The 21,470-nt window shown below is 40.8% G+C and overlaps 1 protein-coding gene across 1 annotated transcript in view; it reads left to right on the top strand.

The window, feature by feature from the left end:
- Positions 1-21,470, top strand: part of GALNT17 (polypeptide N-acetylgalactosaminyltransferase 17) — a 357,786-nt gene that overhangs the window by 105,660 nt on the left and 230,656 nt on the right. The window contains exon 3 of the mRNA XM_066576414.1: positions 6,934-7,117. Coding sequence (XP_066432511.1) covers positions 6,934-7,117 — 184 coding nt within the window. The remainder of the gene's footprint in view (positions 1-6,933; positions 7,118-21,470) is intronic.

The raw sequence follows: 21,470 nt of genomic DNA, 5'->3' as shown, positions 1-21,470 counted from the left end.
ATATTATAATCACATACCTGTATTGATGTTGGTTAATAGCAAAGAATCAGTAATCTTGTTATTATTATATGGAGACCAACTAGCTCTATTGCAATTAGTTATTAGTGATCATTAATGATACACATACACTTGCCAAATTTTAATGCATATTTAATAAAGATTATATTTTAATAAGTTCCTTTCGGTGAGACAAAATGAATGGGAGCCTATTGAATGAAGAATTTAGGAATGAAGATGAAGAACTTATAGGTGTGGTGGTGAAGCGAAAAAAGGAAGGGGGTGAGCAACAGTTGCACTAATGAATTGACCATAATATAAATAATCTCATATAATGTATCAAACTACTAACGACCACTTGTCAGTTAGTATGTCAGTGCTTCTGATGCTCCACCCCTGGTGAGGTCATCGCCCCACCCCCTGGTGATGTCATTGAATGTCCTACAACATATATAAAACACAGAGCCTGGCTGACAAAAGAACAACACAGTTAGGGCTCTTGAAAAGGGGAGGACAAAAATAATAAAATGAGACTACAACTAAGCCATTATTATCTCAGACACAATTCAGCGGTCCTGACAGAAGAGACTGACCCACCACCACCACAGAAATCCGGTGAGCTGAAGTACCTGTGGTGATGTCACTGCTCTGGGAGAAGCCATTGTGCAGTTTGGTAGAAAGTACTGTATATTGGATAGACTGACAGCAGCTACTACCAGGACCTGTGATGATGTCACCATTATGTGATCCTCTGTGTGGGTGGAGTCAGGAATCACATGACCAGGGGTGATCACTGTATCCAGAAGTTTGGTAATGTGTGGAATAGCAGAGCTGTGTGTGAATCAGGATGTAGCAGAGCTGTGTGTGTCATGTGTGGGATCAGGATGGATGTAAATAGATGTACAATGTAGCAGAGCTGTGTGTGTGATGTGTTGGGTCAGTATGTATGTAGCAGAGCTGTGGGTGCAATGTGCTGTGTGTAATGTGTGGGAATCAAGATGGATGTACTACAGCTGTGTGTGGCATGTATTAGAGCTGTGTGTTTAATGTGCTGTGTGTTTGATGTGTGAGGATCATAATGCATATACTATGCAGCACAGCTGTGTGGCGCATTGTGCCACCAGAAACACTGGTGAAATGTTGCAAGGGTTTATGAAGAGACAGGAGAATGTTTTAATAGTGGAGAAAATAAGCAGATCTCCACATTATGCCTGAGAAAGAACCCTGAGTAGGCTCAAAAGCTCGCTCTAACATCATGTATTTTTATTAGCCATTAAAAGGTATCATATCTACAAGATTACCTGGTTTCTCTTACTAAGAACAATCACACTTTGCTCTACTGGCCAACACCGTACCAAACTTTTTTTTACCTCAGTTACTTGAACTGTGAAATCTTATCCTGTACTCAGCCAAATGTTTTCTGTCTATTCTTAAGTGCTGAAAGTACTTAATTGTAAGATTTAAAAAAGCAACCTTACGATTTAGAGCTATGTGCTTTTGCAATATCCAACAAATATATTGGAACACTTGTCCTAAAATTTGTAAACATGGCTGACAATTTAGATGATAAATTACACAAATGGCTGCCTGATCAAAGGGTTTTTGTGCTCCAAATGCTTGCAAATAGAATTTTTATAGATAATAAGTTAATAAGGGATCACTTCTATAATACTTTTGCCTTTTTTGCACATTATTTAACATCACATACATTACTCCAAATATGAAAGGAAGAATTACCGAACTGAGGGGAACTTTGAGTTTTTCACAAACAAAGGCTCAAGGCAAACTAGAATATTAAATTGCATAGAATGCAAATGCCTGCAAAGTTACAGTATCTCTATAGAGTTTACTGCCAGTTATGAATATGACAAAACTTTTAACCACTATATTCCATAGTATATGCCATAGCCTTGTGGAATTCAGTATATCATCTGCCAACTAAGTCCATCTGGGAGATTAAGGTTCAATTTTCCAGTGCACAAGAGGGACAAACTGAGATGCTCTGCAATAATTCCATTAGACTTACATTACATTATTAAAATTATTCTAGCAGGAATTTAACATCTTGAAGACATTCTGATGGGTCATAGGTAATGTTGCTTAGATTTACCCATTTTTGGCAAAAATCATGGGAAAATTGAATTTCCCGAAATGCCTGCTGCAGAGCTCAGAGCGCAGCCAATCAGCATCCAGGTTATTTCACTAAGAATACTAATAAAATACAACCCTAATTTATTTATTAAAATACTATATCAAAAAGCTCAGTGGCATACAATAATCTTTCTGTTAGGTAACAGTATTCATTCTTACTTCGATAGTATTCCTCCTAAATGGTATACTTCAAAAGATTGTTTTCCTAGATGGGTAGATTGTATATACCCGCTCAACAGTAGGGCCTTAATTTCACTGCTGGTATATGGAAACTTAATATGATCTGATTCAGTATATATAGTGTATATGTTAAGAATAATGATCTACCATCGTATCTCCTTAGCGATGGTTTTATTGGTATATTGTTTGAGCATAGAGCCCTAGGAGTTGCTAATATGACCAATTATCCCATCTATTGCTATACAGATGAACCCAACATGTTTCCACTATTGCTAAAGTTTCCTTAGGGGTCCATTGAATGATATATCACAATATCCCACAAGTTATTTTAGTAGCTTATTATATTTTCCAATGCTTTTACATATGTTTCATTGTCAACACCTGCTATAGCTTTTTGTGCTCATAGATTTGAGCCAAGTTTTGGGGCTAGTGTGTGTAAAAGGATTATATAAGAACATATGTTACTTTGAAAATATATATATTCCCTACATGTACTTTCCTCCTCTGGGTTAGAGAGAATGCACAAGCGTTATCTTTTGGGAAAGGGTTATTACACGTGGAAGCGTACAGTGCTTCTTCAGAAGAAGCGGTTAAACGGCATGCCTGTGTCGAGCCCTGATGGATTCAGGGAGTTGAAACATTAAATCCACATTGTCTCTTTCTGAAAGAGCCTTTGGTCAATATCTCCCTTATGAATTCATGAATGGGTGAGTGCTGCCTCTGATTGGCTGAGCATTGGGACCAATCAGAGGAAGCTCTCAGCTGTCATTCAATAGTTGAGAGCTGTCTCTGATTGGTCCCTGCGCTCAGCCAATCAGAGGCAGCACTCACTCACCCATTCATAAATTCATGAATAGGTGAGTGAGAGCTGCCTCTGATTGGTGAGGGCTGTGACCAATCAGAAACAGCCTGTTCAGCAGGCGGGGATTTCAAATCCCCGCCTGCTGAATACTACAGAGAGCAGTTCAGGAGAACTGCCGGCCGGACGCGGCTGAACTCCGGCTGCAGGAAAAGGGTGAGTATACTTTTTTTTTTTTTACACATTTTCAGGATAGTTTTCAGGGAAGGGCTTATATTTTAAGCCCTTTCCCGAAAATTCATCCAGTGCTTGCCGGCAGCCCATTGCTTTCAATGGAGCCGGCTGTATTGCCGGCTGTATTGAATTCAATGGGCGAACATCGTTCTCCTCTGCCACAGCTGTTACAGCTGTGGCAGAGGAGAACAATCTTTAGTATATGTTCTCAATGGGGTCGGCGCTGCTGCCGCCGGCCCCATTGAGCGCATATATAGAACACAACGATGCGCAGAACGCAGATAGGCGCGTTCTGCAAATCATTGTGTCCTATAATTTATCTGACATCCGCATAAAAATGGATATGTGACCAATCCCATTGGGATGCATTGGGTCTATAGATCTGCAGATCGCAAGTGCGTCTGCAGATCAGACCAAAAAATGCTCGTGTGACCGAGCCCTTAGGGTGATGTCACATTGTGACGTTTTCTTGGCAGACTCTTTTTGCAGGGTGGTTTACTCAGATAAGACCCATGCTTGAGTGTTAGAATTTGTCCATTGCAAAATTTATGGCATTGCTTTTAAAACAAACACCCCATCTGCTGTCTTCCTTGACACAATTTTTGATTTATTAAACCCTATGTGGGCCTTGTTTTGTTTTCAGTGACACTCCTTTCTCTATTAGTGACCCCCACAGCACTGTGCACTTTTTTACCAATACCTGGGAGGAGCCCAATGTTCTCCAGAAGTGTGGCTGTATTTCCATTCAAATTGGCAGGCTTTGGTTGTATTAGGGACCTCCTGAGGGCAAATTAGTCAACCTGATTTCTACTCCTATTGACTTCAATAGGAGTCTGAATCGGGTGTCCTGATTTACGATGATTTGGTGAAATCATCCGGATCCCGACAGAAGCCAATTATTCCATTGATCGCTGATCACTAGTTATAAGAAACAAGCCCTTTCAATGTTATATTCTTACCAAACCATGAGATACAGTATGTTTTTTAATATAATTGATTTGTTTTGAAGCAAACATACAATATATTACTCTAAAACTTGCATAGCTCTTCATTTTTCTTTTCACATAAGCATTATTACATGGAGGCAGTGTTGGTATATTCCTACATTAGCACATCATCATTACTGTTTAATAGTTATACAACATTATAAGCTAAAGGGATTATCACAACAGATTAGTGAGATTTTTCTACATGGCTGCACAAAGGCACATAGCTTCTAGCTAAAACATCTGATTTGCATTACTTATAGACCTTTCAGAAGATGCAAACTCTTGGTACAAAAGCAGGCATTAATCGTACAATTATCAAAATATACTCTAAAGGGAATACAAGCATTGCATATTGAAGTATAGGCATGCATTAAAGGGGTTATCCTAGAGTGTAAGAAATTAAATTACTCGCAGGAAACAATATACAATTTTAAAAAATGCTTTACTCACCTGTTAAATTCCCTGCCATTCCAGTGGTCACTGATGGTCTTAGTTTAGCTTCCTGGAGCAATCACGTTTGGTGCATCCATATTAACGCTCCAGAAAAGTAAAGACCAATGGGAACCACCGGTGCATCAGTGTGACTACTGCAGGGGACTTCACTTGTGAGTAAAATATGTAATTTCACTTTGTAAATAGTTCCTGTAATATTACTTTATTTAAATGAGACAGCTGAGACTTGGATTGTGGATCCTTGGGCTTCAATTAGTTGACAGCCAGACACAGCAGCAATGACAGGATAGGAATGTGGAGTGAGGATAAAGGAGGAAAAATGATACAAACAGACAGTTCAGGAAATAACATAGAAAGTTCAGCAGAGTCGAGTTTATGGTTGTGAAACAACAGAGTCAAGTTTCCAGTTCTGACTCAGCCAAAGCAAGTTCTTAGTTGTGAAGTAGCAGGGCCAGGCTTGAAGCAGGACTTGACGTGGAACTGGGCCAGGACACCAGAAACAGAACCTAGAACTTTAAACATAAACAACAGGGGCAGGCCATTTGCTAGAACCAGGAACATAAGCACCAGAGGCACAGCCAGCAACTAAAACTAGGAGCATGGGCACCAAGGGCACAGCCAGGAACTAAACCCAGGAGCATGGGCACCAAGGGGAACAGCCAGGAACTAAAACCAGAAGCATGGACACCAGGGGCACAGCCAGGAACTAAAACCAGGAGCAAGGACACCAGGGGCACAGCCAGGACCCGGAAGCAGGTAAAAGGACATTATTGTCACCAGAAATTCTCCTCAGATGGCATCGGGAGATACTAAGAGCAGGCTGGGTCAAATTACTTGAAAGTGGTAACAGTACAGGCAGGTGGTATATAGCACAGGATACATGACCACAATGCAGGATATGTGGTTATAGCACAGGATACACAGGAGTCAGAACCAAAGATAGATCTACAAGTGCCAGATGCAACGATTGGGATTAGACTTGGAACAAACTAGAAACTGCCAGGAAACAAACTTGAAGACAGACTTGGAATTCAGTGGCTTGCTGTAGAGTTCACAGTGACAAAGGGCCGAAGAATTTCAGATATAAGTATTGTTCTCTGGACATTACATTATCCTTCCGGCATTTAATTTTAGAGCAGGCATGCTTTAAATAGCAGAACTGATCAGAAACAGTCAATGGTAGAGCATGTCATTCCTTAGTAATAGCAACAAGACCCAGGAAAGAGTTAAAAGTGAACCTGTCACCAGGTTCATGCTGCCCAAACCATAGGCAGCATGAACCCAGGACAGATATACTCATGTATGTTTTTTTTTCTAAAATGCTGCTATATTTCCTAAAAAACATACTTAGTAGTTTCACTCAGAACTCAGCTTTTGGAGCTCTCAAGTCGAAGGATGTGCACAACAGGCTCTCCCCACAGATGCCATCAAGACTGACAGCTCTCTTTCTATACACAAGCAGGATAAGGAGCTGTCAATCTTGATGCTGTGGGCAGGGAGATCCCAGAGTGACCCTCCCCATCGACTTGAGAGCTCCAAGAGCTGAGCTTTGAGTCTAACCTGCAGGAGACAGGGTCTGACTTCTGAGTCTAACTTCTAAATGGTATATTTTTTCTGCAGCAGTTTAGAATAAAACATGGGCAGAAAAGGCATAGGGTAGAGGGGCTGTCTGTGGTTTGGGCAACATGAACCTGGTGACAGTCCTCCTTTAACCATTGCTTTGCTTCTGTAGCAGGATGTAGTTAAGCAATAGAGACAAAATAAGGGAGAAACATAGCAGAGACGAACTTCACCCAGAATAGCAGAGCTACCTATATCAAATGGCATTCCATCAATGAGTAAGAGATGAATAACAATGCAGTTCAAGACTTTCTTTTTTCCACTGGCCATATGGAATGCATTTTGAAGTGAATGATATGTCATGTTAAGGTAATCTAAAAAATGAAGATATTAGGAGTAAAAACAAGTTCACCTAGGAATATTCAACATGAATCTTGTTAAATGAATGCTGCAAAAACTAGTATATAGAACATAAGACTTTTTAATTTATCAGCTTTATAAAGTAATGGAACTGTTTTATTGTAATGTTACTAAATCATTTAACGTAACAACTGGCTTTTCTATTTTTAGGTTTATCAAAATCACTTGGACTTATTGAAGGGTATGGTGGCCGGGGAAAAGGTGGACTTCCAGCTACACTTACTCCTGAAGAAGAAGAGAAAGCCAAAGGACCACATGAAAAATATGGCTACAATTCCTACCTCAGTGAGAAAATTTCACTGGATCGGGCTATACCAGATTATAGACCAACTAAGTGAGTAAGACTGACTATAGTACTTTTAAAAACAGAGTACTAGAGATGAGCGAGTATACTCGCTAAAGCACTACTCGTTCGAGTAATGTGCTTTAGACGAGTATCTCCCTGCTCGTCCCTGAAGATTCGGAGGCCGGCGCCAGCGGGGTGCTGCGGGGGAGAGCGGGGAGGAACGGAGGGGAGATCTCTCTACCTCTCTCCCGCCCGCTCTCCCCTGCTCCCCGCCGCGACTCACCTGTCAGCTGCGGCGGCTCCCGAATCTTCAGGGATGAGCAGGGAGATACTCGGCTAAAGCACATTACTTGAGCGAGTAGTGCTTTAGTGAGTGTACTCGCTCATCCCTACAGAGTACACAAAATTTCCACAATAACATACTTGAAAACTCATTGGGGAGTTATAAACATACTTGCGTCAGAATTCTGGCAGAAATTGATTTCTCACAAAAATTGTGACTCTTTGATTATTCCGCGTCCACCAACTTTTTATAAAATGAGCAGGGCTTAATGGAGGAGTAGCCTCCTACAGTCTGGCACATTTACTATAATTTATGCCAGAAGCTGATGTAAACTATAGTGCAAGCCTACACCAGCTACAAGTTAGTGTAGACTGTCTGGGGCATGGGCAGCCAGAGGTGCGCCTAATTTATTTAGATGTGTGCACCTCTAAATAAAATACGTGTATTTTATCCCATTGCATCCATCTAGTTAAACATAGCTCATTAAAATGTTTTCATTAACACCTAAATAAACTACATAGCACTATTAAAAGCACCAGAGGGCTGTCCAGTCAATGTACTTATCATAATACCAGCTATTGCTGGTTAGTTAGGTAGTATTGCAACAATAAGGTGGAATTCAGTAATCATGTCAAAGTGGAACCGAACCTGCAGTTCATAGGGTCCTACTAAATTGAAGTTTGGCAGTACTATCTTGCTAATTAAAATTGATTTGCAAGCCTCCTTGACATTTTTCACTGCTGGACCAGCACCAACATGGGTAAGGGTCTCAAATGTGAGCCAATAGTTGTAAGAGGTTTAACCCCTTAGTGACCAAACCTGTTTGCACCTTAATGACAAAGCCAAATTTTGTGTCACTTTAACATAGAACAACTCTGTTAAGGTTTTGCATATTCAAGTGATTCAGACAGTGTTTTTTCACCACATATTGTACTTCATTTAGGTGGTAAAAATAGACTGGTAGAATTTGTGTATATTTATAAAAGTGCCAAAATTGGGAAAAAATTGAAAAAATGTAATTTTTTTCACATTTTCAATTGCAATATCTCAAATTTTTGATAAGATGTATATTTCCATTTGTTTACTTTATTCTGGACGCACATTGGAAAATCTTTCATTTTTTTTAACCATTTAGGGCTCAGTCACACGGGTGTTTTTACGCGCATAAAAAAGTTTGCACTACGTGCGTTAAAACAAGTGTCGCCACGTCCATTGCCACCCATATGTTCTATCTTTTGTCTGTTCAAATTCTATGCGCATGTAAAATTCGCACATGTGACTGCTGCCATTGGAAAGCATTGGTTCTTTTTTAATACACGAATAATTGGACGTTAAAACGCCCCTGTGACTGAGCCCTTAGGAGAACTACAAATTTAACATTGATTATCAACATTTTGAGGAACACTTTGTTTCCTACACCAAGCCAAGATTGTAAAGACTTATAGGTATCAAAATGATAGATACCCCCACAAATGACCCCATTTTAAAAACTATACCCCTAATATATTCACTGAGGGGGGTTATGAGTATTTTGACCCCACAGTTTCATTTCTGGAGTTAATGCTATTTAGAGGAGAAAAAAAAAATCATATTTTTGCAAATGTCATTTTAAAGGCAGTTTTTTTTCTACAGTGCACAGGAAAATGAGGATTTACACCCTAAAATGGATACCCCTGTTTGTCCTGTGTTCAGAAACATATCCATTTTGGCCCATATCTTATGTGCGTATGCACAATGGGGTCCAAAAAGAAATGAGCAGACGGTTTTCAGAACAGATATTTTGCTTGGAGGAGTTTTAGGCCCCGACACTCACTTGTAGAGTCCTTGAGCAGCCAAAACGATAGAGAACCCCCATAAAATGACCCCATTTTGAAAACAAGCCCCTTAACGAATTTTGATCTTACAGTTTTTGAATGAATCTAAGCAAAGCAGAAGGAAAAAATTAAAATTTTCATTTTTTTGGCAATTATGTCATTTTAAAAACTGGTTTTTTTTTGGACAGCACACATATGAATGAAGACTTGCACCCCAAAATGGATACCCCTGTTTGTCCTGTGTTCCGAAGCATACCCATTGTGGCCCTAAACTTATGTCTGTATGCACAACGGGTCCCAAAATGAAAGGAGCAGCTGGTGGCTTTCAGAATAGACATTTGTCTTGAAGGTGTTTTAGGCCCCATTGCCCATTTGTAGAGCCCTTGAGCTGCCAAAATGATGCAAAACCCCCACAAATTACCCCATTTTGAAAACTAAACCCCTTAGCAAAGCACACATGAATAAAGAATTTTACCCCAAAATGGATACCCCTGTTTGTCCCATGTTCAGAAGCATACCCATTGTGGCCCTAATCTACTTACAGGACACATGGCGAGGCCTATAATGGAGGGAACATCCATTGGATTTCCAGGCACAACTAAATAAATTGACTCACTAAAAATAATCCCACCCACATTTTTTGGCGTTCCCTAAATCTTAGATAAAAGTAATAATGTAAACTGTGTGGTATTTCAAAAGACAGGGGTAATTACGGAGGCCTGGTTGGGATGGCACATAGGGCAATAAAATCTGGTATCCCCCCCATCTCCCATGCTTTTTTGGTGGGTATTTCTTGACCTCAGTGACAGGAATGGGGTGTAAAAAGTGGCGTATGCTGCGGATCCCAGCTGTAAGTAATGTACTGTGCATAACTGCGTATTCACACAGGCGGCCATGTGCAGTACATCTTTTTTTGTTTGTATTTCCTGTCCTGTTGCTCAGCGATGACGCGGGTACCCACAGCTCGTACTCAATGAGGTTGCATATGGGCTGCGGGTATATCGGCGACCATGGAGCACAATGGGCTCTATGTCGCGGATATCCGCGGTAAAATACAACATGCTGCGTTCTGTTTTCTGTCGAGGATATCTGCAGTAAAATACAACATTCTGACCCTCTAATGTGAGTGGAATTGTGTAATTCAATCCATTTGATTGATTCGCGTATTACCGCAGATCAAACGCTTGTGGAATCCTCAATTCCTATCCAGTCGTGGGAGACTAGCCTAAGGTAGATTGCTACCTTTTTATCATGTGACTGGACACCGCTCAACGATGCCACCAGTCACTGCTCCAAGCTGGGAGCAAGGAGATTTTAAATATACCAAGCTCCCCGGCTCCTGCACGTGTCCAGCATATTGCGTGCACATGTGCAGAAGCTGGGGAAGGTCCGTGGAGGAGGATCACATTGCGGTTCTAATTCTGGGGCCTGTGGTATGAAGTTTCATCTCCCCTCACTGATCACATTGGTGAGGGGGGATGAAACTTCAACTTTTTAAAAAACTTTTACATGATCGCCATTATCCATTGGATATCGGCGATCAAGTGACCAGGAACCGCATACCACGGCACTCCATGACATCTCCAGGCTCTTGGCTACCTTCGGTAGCCAGGAACATTCATTTAGCATGTTCCTTCTTTGTTCAGAAAGCCGGTCCTCACATTTTATATCTTCCAGCTTCAGTAATAGGTTTGAAATATACCATGATTTATTAAGTGGCCACTAATCTTTCAAACAACTTGTAACCAACATGATAACTAGCAAACCTGCAATATAACTTGCAAGTTTTACAAACCTCCCAACCTTAATTTACTTCAAATGAAGTTTTTTTGTGCTGAAAAATCCCACAGAAGTGCTGGCCATTAGGATTCTCTCTTCTTACTAGTTTTCTCTCCACTTCTTCTGTCAAATGATTGATGGCACATACCACTACATTAGAACAGGGATTGAAGAGGGGGATACGTTATTGTGCTCATTGTAATGCAGAGCAGAGCAAAGGGATGGGGAGGAGAAAAGAAGAGATTCACACAGACACAGCCTACAAATTAAGATATATAGAGTCCAACCAGCAGCACTAAAATCATACCCCTCTAGGTCAGGCTTAAATCATACAGGAGCCAGAAAAGGAGCTCAAAGCAGATAAACTCCATCTTGTAACTCATCCAATAGAGAAGATAACTGACAGCATCACCAGATGAAATGGAAAATACTTTATTGCCCCATCACCATGACAGCAACGTTTCGGCCGTAATGGCCTTCTTCAAGCTTATGAAGCTTAAAGGGGTTGTCTCACGAAAGCAAGTGGGGTTATACACTTCTGTATGGCCATATTAATGCACTTTGTAATATACATCGTGCATTAAATATGAGCCATACAGAAGGTATTCACTTACCTGCTCCGTTGCTAGCGTCCCCGTCTCCATGACTCCGTCTAATTTCGGGGTCTTCTTGCTTTTTTAGACGCGCTTGCGCAGAAGGGTCTTCACCCTTCTGGACGGTCTGGGCACGAGCGGCGTTCTGGCCACGCCCCCTTCTACGCGTCATCGCATAGCTCCGCCCCATCATGTGTGCCGATTCCAGCCAATCAGGAGGCTGGAATCGGCAATGGAACGCACAGAGCCCATGGTGCACCATGGGAGAAGACCCGCGGTGCACCATGAGAGAAAAACGCAGTGCATCCCTGGGAAAGGACCGGTGGCCATCTTGGGAGAAGAATTTTATAAGTTCATCTTTCATCACATCGGTGAGTAGCAAGCGGTTTAAAAACCGCTTTAAAATGCTATTTTATGCCGGGGGGGGGGGGGGGGGTGACAGGGGGAATGGGCTAATGTAAAATTTTGATGTTTGCCGCGAGACAACCCCTTTAAGCTTGAAGAAGGCCATTACGGCCAAAACGTTGCTGTCATGGTGATGGGGCAATAAAGTTTTTTCCATTTCATCTGGTGATGCTGCCAGTTATCTTCTCTATTGGACGTCTGCCTACAAATTAAACATGTCACTGCTTACTGTGTTGTAGCTACTGCAGTAACATTTCCACTGCTCATGCTGGCTGTACACTGTACTATGGGATGATTATATGTCTGTATATGTGTTATAGGGCAGAATATGCAGTTCTGTGTGTACAGCCTATATAACACATCTCAACAGTCAGGCTGCTCCTACCAGTCAGAGAGGAGTGAGAATCAGATGTACACTTGCAGAGAGGGAAATGGAGAAAGATCTATATTTATAAAATTGAATGTATGCGTGTGTCTGTTTGTGCTTTATGCGCTACTACACCATTCATCCGATCGCCATGAAACTTTGGGAAGTTGTTGAGTACACTCCTGGGAAGATTACTGGCATAGTTCATCTATCCTATGATAAATGGCGCGCGTGAGAGCGTCGTCGACAGTTACGCCCCGCCCTCCCGATGTCGTAGAAACATGAAATTTGGCACGAGCATTGATTATGTCATAAATAGGAAAAGTTAATGGGTCCCAACTCGATTATTCAATTCTAAGCACCAAAGAATTAGCGTCCAAATTTTACTTACGGAATCTAATTCTCTCACTTCCCAATGTCATAAAAACTTGAAATTTGGCATGAGCATTGATTATGTCATAAATAGGAAAAGCTAATGGGTCCCAACTCAATTATTCAATTCTAAGTGCAAAAGAATTAGCGTCCAAACTTTACGTACAGAATCTAATTCTCTCACTTCCCAATGTCATTAAAACTTGAAATTTAGCACGAGCATTGATGATGTCATAAATAGGAAAAGCTAATGGGTCCCAACTCGATTATTCAATTCTAAGCGCAAAAGAATTAGCGTCCAAATTTTACGTACAGAATCTAATTCTCTCACTTCCCAATGTCATAGAAACTTGAAATTTGGCATGAGCATTGATTATGTCATAAATAGGAAAAGTTAATAGGTCGCAACTCGATTACTCAATTCTAAGCGCAAAAGAATTAGCATCCAAATTTTACGTACAGAATCTAATTCTCTCACTTCCCAATGTCATAAAAACTTGAAATTTAGCACTAGCATTGATTATGTCATAAATAGGAAAAGCTAATGGGTCCCAACTAGAGATGAGCGAACGTACTCGTCCGAGCTTGATGCTCGGGCGAATATTAGGGTGTTCGGGATGCTCGTTACTCTTAACGAGTACCACGCGGTGTTCGGGTTACTTTCACTTGTATCTCTGAGACGTTAGCGCGCTTTTCTGGCCAATAGAAAGACAGGGAAGGCATTACAACTTCCCCCTGCAACGTTCAAGCCCTATACCACCCCCCTGCAGTGAGTGGCTGGCGAGATTAGGTGTCACCCGAGTATTGAAATCTGCCCCTCCCGCGGCTCACTACGGATGCATTCTGACGTTAGTTCAGGGAAAGTGCTATCGTGTTGGAGCTGCTATAGGGAGAGCGTTAGGAGTTATTATAGGCTTCAAGAACCCCAACGGTCCTTCTAAAGGCCATAAATCTTCTGTATATGCGCTCAATGGGGCCGGCGGCAGCAGCGCCGACCCCATTGAGAACATATAGAAGACAAATCCTTCTTTTCTGCCACAGCTGTAACAGCTGTGACAGAGAAGAACGATGTTTGCCCATTGAATTCAATGGAGCGGCAATACAGCCGCTCCATTGAAAGCAATGGGCTGCCGGCGTGCGCGGGGTGAATTGTCGGGAAGGGGTTAAATATATAACCCCTTCCCTGCAATTCATCCAGAAATGTGTAAAAATAAAAATATATACCGGCGTATAAGGCGACGGGGCGTATAAGACGACCCCCCAACTGTCACCTTATACGCCGGTAATATAGCGGAGCAAAGAATAAAAAGCATTACTTACTTCTTCTGACGTTCTGCGGCGCTGCTGCAGGATGTCGCTCCCTCCTGGTCCACGGCAGACTATTGCTTTCTCTACGAAAGGCTTTAAATCCCTGCCTCCAGAAACACATGTGCCTTCAGCCAATCACAGCCAATGACAATGATGTCATTGAATGGCTGTGATTGGCTGTGGTTCTGGAGGCGGGGATTTCAAGCCTTTCGTAGAGAAAGCAATAGTCTGCCGGGAACCAGGAGGGAGCAAGAGCCTGCAAACACCAGGAGGGAGCGACAGCCTGCAGGAGCGCCGCAGATCGTCTGAAGAAGTAAGTAATGCTTTTTATTCTTTGCTCCACTGTATTGCCGGCGTATAAGGTGACAGTTGGGGGGTCGTCTTATACGCCCCGTCGCCTTATACGCCGGTATATATTTTTATTTTTACACATTTCTGGATGAATTGCAGGGAAGGGGTTATATATTTAACCCCTTCCCGACAATTCACCCCGCGCACGCCGGCAGCCCATTGCTTTCAATGGAGCGGCTGTATTGCCGCTCCATTGAATTCAATGGGCAAACATCGTTCTTCTCTGCTACAGCTGTTACAGCTATGGCAGAGGAGAACGATCTTTACGCTGACAGTGCGGGGGGGGGGGCCCACTCTTGCCGCTATTGTGGCTTAATAGTGGGACCTGGGAACTTGAGATGCAGCCCACCATGTAGCCCCTCGCCTGCCCTATCCATCACTGTGTCGTTCCCATCACTTTGTAGAATTGCCCAGATTTTCACACATGAAAACCTTAGCGAGCATCGGCGAAATACAAAAATGCTCCGGTCGCCCATTGACTTCAATGGGGTTCGTTACTCGAAACGAACCCTCGAGCATCGCGGGAATTTCGTTCCGAGTAACGAGCACCCGAGCATTTTGGTGCTCGCTCATCTCTAGTCCCAACTCGATTATTCAATTCTAAGAGCAAAAGAATTAGCGTCCAAATTTTACGTACAGAATCTAATTCTCTCACTTCCCAATGTCATAGAAACCTGAAATTTGGCACGAGCATTGATTATGTCATAAATAGGAAAAGCTAATGGGTCCCAACTTGATTATTCAATTCTAAGCGCAAAAGAATTAGCATCCAAATTTTACGCACGGAATCTAATTCTCTCACTTTCTGATGTCATATATATATAAAAATGAATGTATGTCTGTCTGTCCTTTATGCATTACTACACCATTCATCCAATCGCCATGAAACTTTGGGAAGTTGTTGAGTACACTCCTGGGAAGATTACTGGCATAGTACATCTATCCTACGATAGATGGCGCGCGTGCGAGCATCGTTGACAGTTATGCCCCCCAGACAAAGATCGTTTGATTTCCATCTCAAGCACAAAAGCAAAAGGCATTACGAGCAACGGGATGCGTGTTCAACTACAAAATGATGCATCCGCCGAACGTTTCGCAAGACAACTGCTGGATATTGAGAATGCTGAGGTAAAATGAAAGCTGTGCTGTGATTGGTTGCTATTTCTTATACTGCTGAGGTAACATGAAAGCTGTGCTGTGATTGGTTGCTATTTCTTATACTGCTGAAGCAACATGAAAGCTGTGCTGTGATTGGTTGCTACTTCTTATACTACTGAGGTAACATGAAAGCTGTGCTGTGATTGGTTGCTATATATTATACCACTGAGGTAAAATGAATGCTGCGCTGTGATTGGTTGCTATTTTTTATATTGCTGAGGCAGAATAAAAGTTGCTCTGTGATTGGTTGTTATTTCTCTTACTACTGAGATAACATGAAAGCTGCGCTGTGATTGGTTGTTATATATTATACTGCTGAGGTAACATGAAAGCTGCGCTGTGATTGGGTGTTATATATTATAAAGCTGAGGTAACATGTAAGCTGCGCTGCGATTGGTTGTTATATATTATACCACTAAGGTAACATGAAAGCTGTGCTGTGATTGGTTGTTATCTAGATATGTAAAAACAAATGTATGTATGTATGTCTGTCTTCGCAGCAACGCGCGACGGGTAAGCTAGTACAGTATACAGGTCATATAATTGTCAGTGCAATTCCTCATGCTCACACAGTGTTAAAGTGATCTGAAAAGTTAGGTATGCTTTTACTTGTCTAACTCTTTTAAAGGATAAGAAATAAATCCATCTTATTCTCCTTATCCTTTAAGGATGTTACATGATTGCCTAATCAGAATTTTTGCAGTTACCACCCTGAATTTGCATTTAATGATAGCATTTTAAGGGATGTATATGACAGATTTTTGACATGTGCCTACATTTTATCTCTAGGATCCGTACTTTTTCTTATGTGTTGGCATTTCTTTTGTTAATGTCATTTCATTCTATGTGAATGAATCATAAAAAATAATGATGGTGTTCGACTGTGTTAATTTATACATGCATAAAACTTTGTTCTTTAGAGGATATATAGGCAACTAAAAGCTAGGTTTTGTTCTTCAAAGCTCAACAAAACCACAGCATGTACAATTGCAAAGAAACAAGGTGGTAAAAAACTGTAGGTTGTGTTTAAGTGCTCCCCATATACTATAACAAAAGTAGAAAAAAACTTTATGTACGATGTCTTTATACGGACCATGTGCATATAGCTGTAGAGCTCACCATGAAAGAGTAGATATTCAAACACATACTAAAGAATATAAAAAGCAACTTGCCTATATAATTCAATATTTTTATTGAGACATAAACATAGCCAGTGAGATAAACGTTCCTCCCTATGTCTGTAGGAACTTTCATCCTGTTGCTTGTATTATCCTGTTTGTGATAAAAGGACACATAGCTGCATTTGTGGGTTTAGAAAATAGATGATAAACTGAGAATTTGAAGCAACCATCAGCAGGCAATAAATGGCACAGAGGAAACTGTGGAACAATAGCTTAATGAGGTTTCAAAGCACAACAGGCTCTAGAACATGTAGAATATGAATCCGAAATACTCAAAATAACACGTCAAATTCGGTAAAGTTTTGACATATTAGCAAAAATACTGCAGCACATTGCATGAGTTGCTCCATTTACCTGACTTAGGGCAGTTTCAGACGACCGTATGGTCAATTGCTCACGTTTCAGCACAACTTGAACAACTGATTTGCGAATGTGTTTGCACATAGTACTGTATTTTTTGCCCATGCATGGCCAGTTTATATGCACGTGTTAAATATCCCCACACTGATTTAAAATGCTATTTTGCCTAATGAGGTCCAGATGTGGTCTTTTCCCCCACAGTTTTGTGCAGTGTTTCAATTGAAAATCTGAAAGTATTGAATTATATTTTAGGCAGTAGTGTCGTGTGCATAACATTTGTGCCATATGTATAGCAACAATTACATGTACAAAAGACACGCATTGTTTTACTAACAAGGTATCAGTTGCTGAGTATGCAGCTTTGTTATAATTAACCTTTGTAAACAGACATGCAGTAGACTTTGAATTGTTTAACCTTGTGGGGGGTTGTCACCCTATATAAGCTCTTGTATTGAAAGAATAAAGTAGAAGGACTGTTAGAAACACACAGGTGTTGTTTCTGTGTTGACTTCTCCAATTTTCTGCATGCTCTCGAAATAGACTAATGGAAAATGTTGCAAAAAACCTATTAGTTAGTTTCCTTCTTATCTATCCTATTTTCAGCTATCATATGGCTGAGGTGGTTGTTTTTCATCTAGGGGTGGAGTTTACCATGTCGAGTTACTTGATAGCAGGTAGAGCATTAGCATTAGGCCTGGGCAGTAACTAAATGCCTTTAAGAGTAGAAGTAGGAAATATAGCTGATATTCTGGGACACGTATTTAAGAATTCTATCTGCATTTCATCAGGTAGTCAGGGAGCCTGGGGTAGCCATCTTTGTTTCTCCAGGCTAGAGGATCACTTTTTTTTTCAAGATGTTGCAAGGCTTATAATTATAGCAGCAATTTTTAAAATTTTGAAGAATATTGCCTATAGGGACCAGTTCAATATTGAAGCTGTTTGAGGTGCCTATATATTAGAAGCCCTCTATAAATCAGCCCATTTTAAAAATGCATTTTTGTGCGCATAACGCATGTGTTCAAATCAGAGGCAGCACTCACCCATTCATGAATTCATGAATGGGTGAGTGCTGCCTCTTATTGGCTGAGCGCAGGGACCAATGACAGGCAGTTCTCAGCTGTCATTCAATAGCTGAGAGCTGCCTCTGATTGGTCACAGTGCTCAGCCAATCAAAGTCAATCCTTTCAGCAGATGGGGATTTTAAATCCCCGCCTGCTAAAAGGTCTTCATAGCAGTGCGGGATAAGAAGCGGCTAGACGCATCTGAGCATCGTCAGCTGCAGAGAGGTGAGTATATATATTTTTTTAAATTTTCTACACATTTTAGGGGTGATTTTTCAGGGAAGGGCTTATATTTAAAGCCCTTTCCCAAAAAAATCACTGCAGGACTTGCCGGCAGCCCATTGTTTTCAATGGAGCCAGCTGTAGTGCCGGCTCCATTGAATTCAATGCGAGAACATCGCGCTCCTCTGCCACAGCTGTCACAGCTGTGCCAGAGGTTCGCAATCCTCACTGCATGTTTTCAATGGGGCCGGCGCGATAGCATCCAGGGGTTTCACAATCAAAAAATACAGATGCTGCAGTTACCTGCGATCTCAAAAATGGTGTCCTATAATTTCCGCCGCAGATGTTTTCTCCACATGTAAAATTTGCACATGTGACCGCTGCCATTGAAAAGCATTGGTTCTATATAGTGCAACCTTTTTTTACGTGCAAAAAAACACACTTTAAAAAACCCGTGTGACTGAGCCCAGAGATGGTATTAACTATATGAAACATTTTACAAATGAACCATTTTTTTACACAAAGGCTCATTGTATTTTTTTTTTTTTTACATATGAACGTTTGTATAGCCAAACTTTTATTTTTTTTTTATTACAGGCAAAGCTGCCAAGGTCTGTGAGCTTAAGTGTCTTTATAGCAGAGTCACAGAGCATTGATATAGAGGGTCGGATTGGACCTCCTTGTGTTTACTGTGACAGCTAGTCACACCGATCACATACTCGGAGACCAGTCAGCGCAGTCTCCAGGCATGTGACCACTGACTGTCATAGCAGTCATTCAAGGAGGCTCTCCCATTGAAGAACTGACGGTCTAAATAGCATGAGTTTCTCCCGTTACAATCTGTATAGCTCCATGATCTGTTGACAGGAGAGACGCCAGCACCAAAATACTGCAGAAAGTTTCTGCACTATGTGAAGGGGATTATTTAAATCCCTTTCACATGGCTTGTACTGTGAATGCTGCTAAATTTCTGCAGTTATTCCACTAGAGGAAATTCCGCAGCAGATCCTGCCCATGTGAAGGCAGCCTTATATGGACTTTTTATATTTTCAAACAATGAGTCTCCAGATTAAGAGGATTTTTTTTGTACTTAGTTTTTTTTGCAAATTTTGCAAAGATTTTTCGGATGAATAGTTAATTTTTACCAGTACATTCTGTTGTCGGAACTTTTCAGTTTCATGAATCACTGAACTGGTCAAAGGTGCAATCTATTATTACAGATGCCGATTAAATATTCTATACGACTTTGTATTCATTTGTTTCATATAAATTCATAGAAGTGTGAAGATATGTAACAATCAACTGAAATAAGAGAGCAGTTGATAGATATAATAAGCATTTGTTATGGTTGGAGGAGAATGTGTTTGTTACTGATCCAGAGACAAGAAGCTGGCTAAATGGAAATCACAGCTGTGTCTTCTGTTCCTTGCATTCTACCTATATGTGTGGAGAAGCAATCCCTTTATTAGACTTTATGCTTCACTGTTTTTTTTTCACCTGCTGTTAAGCACACTATTGAAATTGAAATAACAGGCATGGCTGCATTAAATTAGAGGAGATCATTGTTATGTTAAATTGCTCTAGAAATAAAGAAGTTAAAAATAATTAAAGTTTTGTTTGTCTTGATTGTTCATGTTTGAAACTCCTCTAACTATATCAAGGGCCAACAGAGCAATTAGCAGATTTTAAAGAAATATTCTAATCTTGGGCATAAATATCCACCAGATATAAATGCCCACCTCTGGTACCCTCAGAAATTGGCAGAATAGGGGTCCTACGATCACCTGTTTGCCAAAATGAAGCAGACATCAGAAGGCACTTTAAAACATTAAAATGAATGAAGCGGTGGACTCTCTTGCAAAACATTCTCTCTATTTAATTCTATGGGAGTTACGAAAAGAGTCCTTTTTGTTGAGCTTTTTCAGATGAACATATTGTAATACGTCTGTAATACAGATCCGTATTATGGACATGTTACAGATAGCAGTACAACTGTTCATCATCAGTATTTTATCTGTTTTTGCCTCCGGATATTTTATTTTCCACTGAGCAAATATCAATCTGTATTTTCCCAATAGAAAAGAATAGCAATACAGAGGTAAAAAAGCAAAAAATAGGTAATGTTGCATTTTAAACAAATGGCTGTAAAAATATGGCCATGTGAATAGGTAAATATATTTACATGGGCTCAGTATTACAGTCTGCTAAACACAGACCAAATACGGAACTAAAATACGCACATCTGAATATTCTAGACTACAGGCCAGGTGATTGAAGTTACAAGCTTGCACATAATTGAAGGTGTGGTCTAAAATTAATCCAACCATAGTGGCTGAGCAAAATGTAATGAAGATGAACTAGAATCCATGGATACTTTATGTTTTTGTAAATAGCCCAGTTTCCATTGATCATAACATTATTCTTGCTTTGCATGTTATTTAATATTCCATCCATTGAGTTGATGGGGAAAATAGATAAGGCATTATTGTCAAAGTGTATTAAAGGGAAAGTGTCATTACTATTAGACAATGGCCTATTGTATAAATCAGGTTTTTATGTTAAACATACTTTTAAGAATTTTTGAATATCTTTAAAATTTTCAATGTCATGATTTATTTTTAGAAAAATAACCCTAAAATCCTAAAAGCCTAATAATAGTCTGATACAGTTCTGTAGGGAAAAGTTTTCAGCAGACATCTCGTTATCATCACAAGCAGTATTACGCTGAAGAGTAAATACTAGAGATGAGCGAGCACCAAAATGCTCGGGGTGCTCGTTACTCGAGACGAACTTTCAGTGGTGCTCAAGAGTTCGTTTCGAGTAACAAACCCCATTGAAGTCAATGGGCGACTCGAGCATTTTTGTATATCGCCGATGCTCGCTAAGGTTTTCATTTGTGAAAACCTGGGAAATTCAAGAAAGTGATGGGAACGACACAGAAACGGATAGGGCAGGCGAGGGGCTACATGTTGGGCTGCATCTCAAGTTCCCAGGTCCCACTATTAAGCCACAATAGTGGCAAGAGTGAGACCCCCCCGCACTGTCAGCATAAAGAGCGTTCTCCTCTGCCACAGCTGTAACAGCTGTGGCAGAGAAGAATGATGTTAGCCCATTGAATTCAATGGAGCCGGCAATACAGCCGGCTCC

This window comes from Eleutherodactylus coqui, chromosome 1, assembly GCF_035609145.1.
Source record: "Eleutherodactylus coqui strain aEleCoq1 chromosome 1, aEleCoq1.hap1, whole genome shotgun sequence".
Taxonomy (NCBI): Eukaryota; Metazoa; Chordata; class Amphibia; order Anura; family Eleutherodactylidae; genus Eleutherodactylus; species Eleutherodactylus coqui.
Note: the sequence above shows the minus strand (reverse complement) of the source record. Positions and strands in the feature narration are given on the sequence as shown.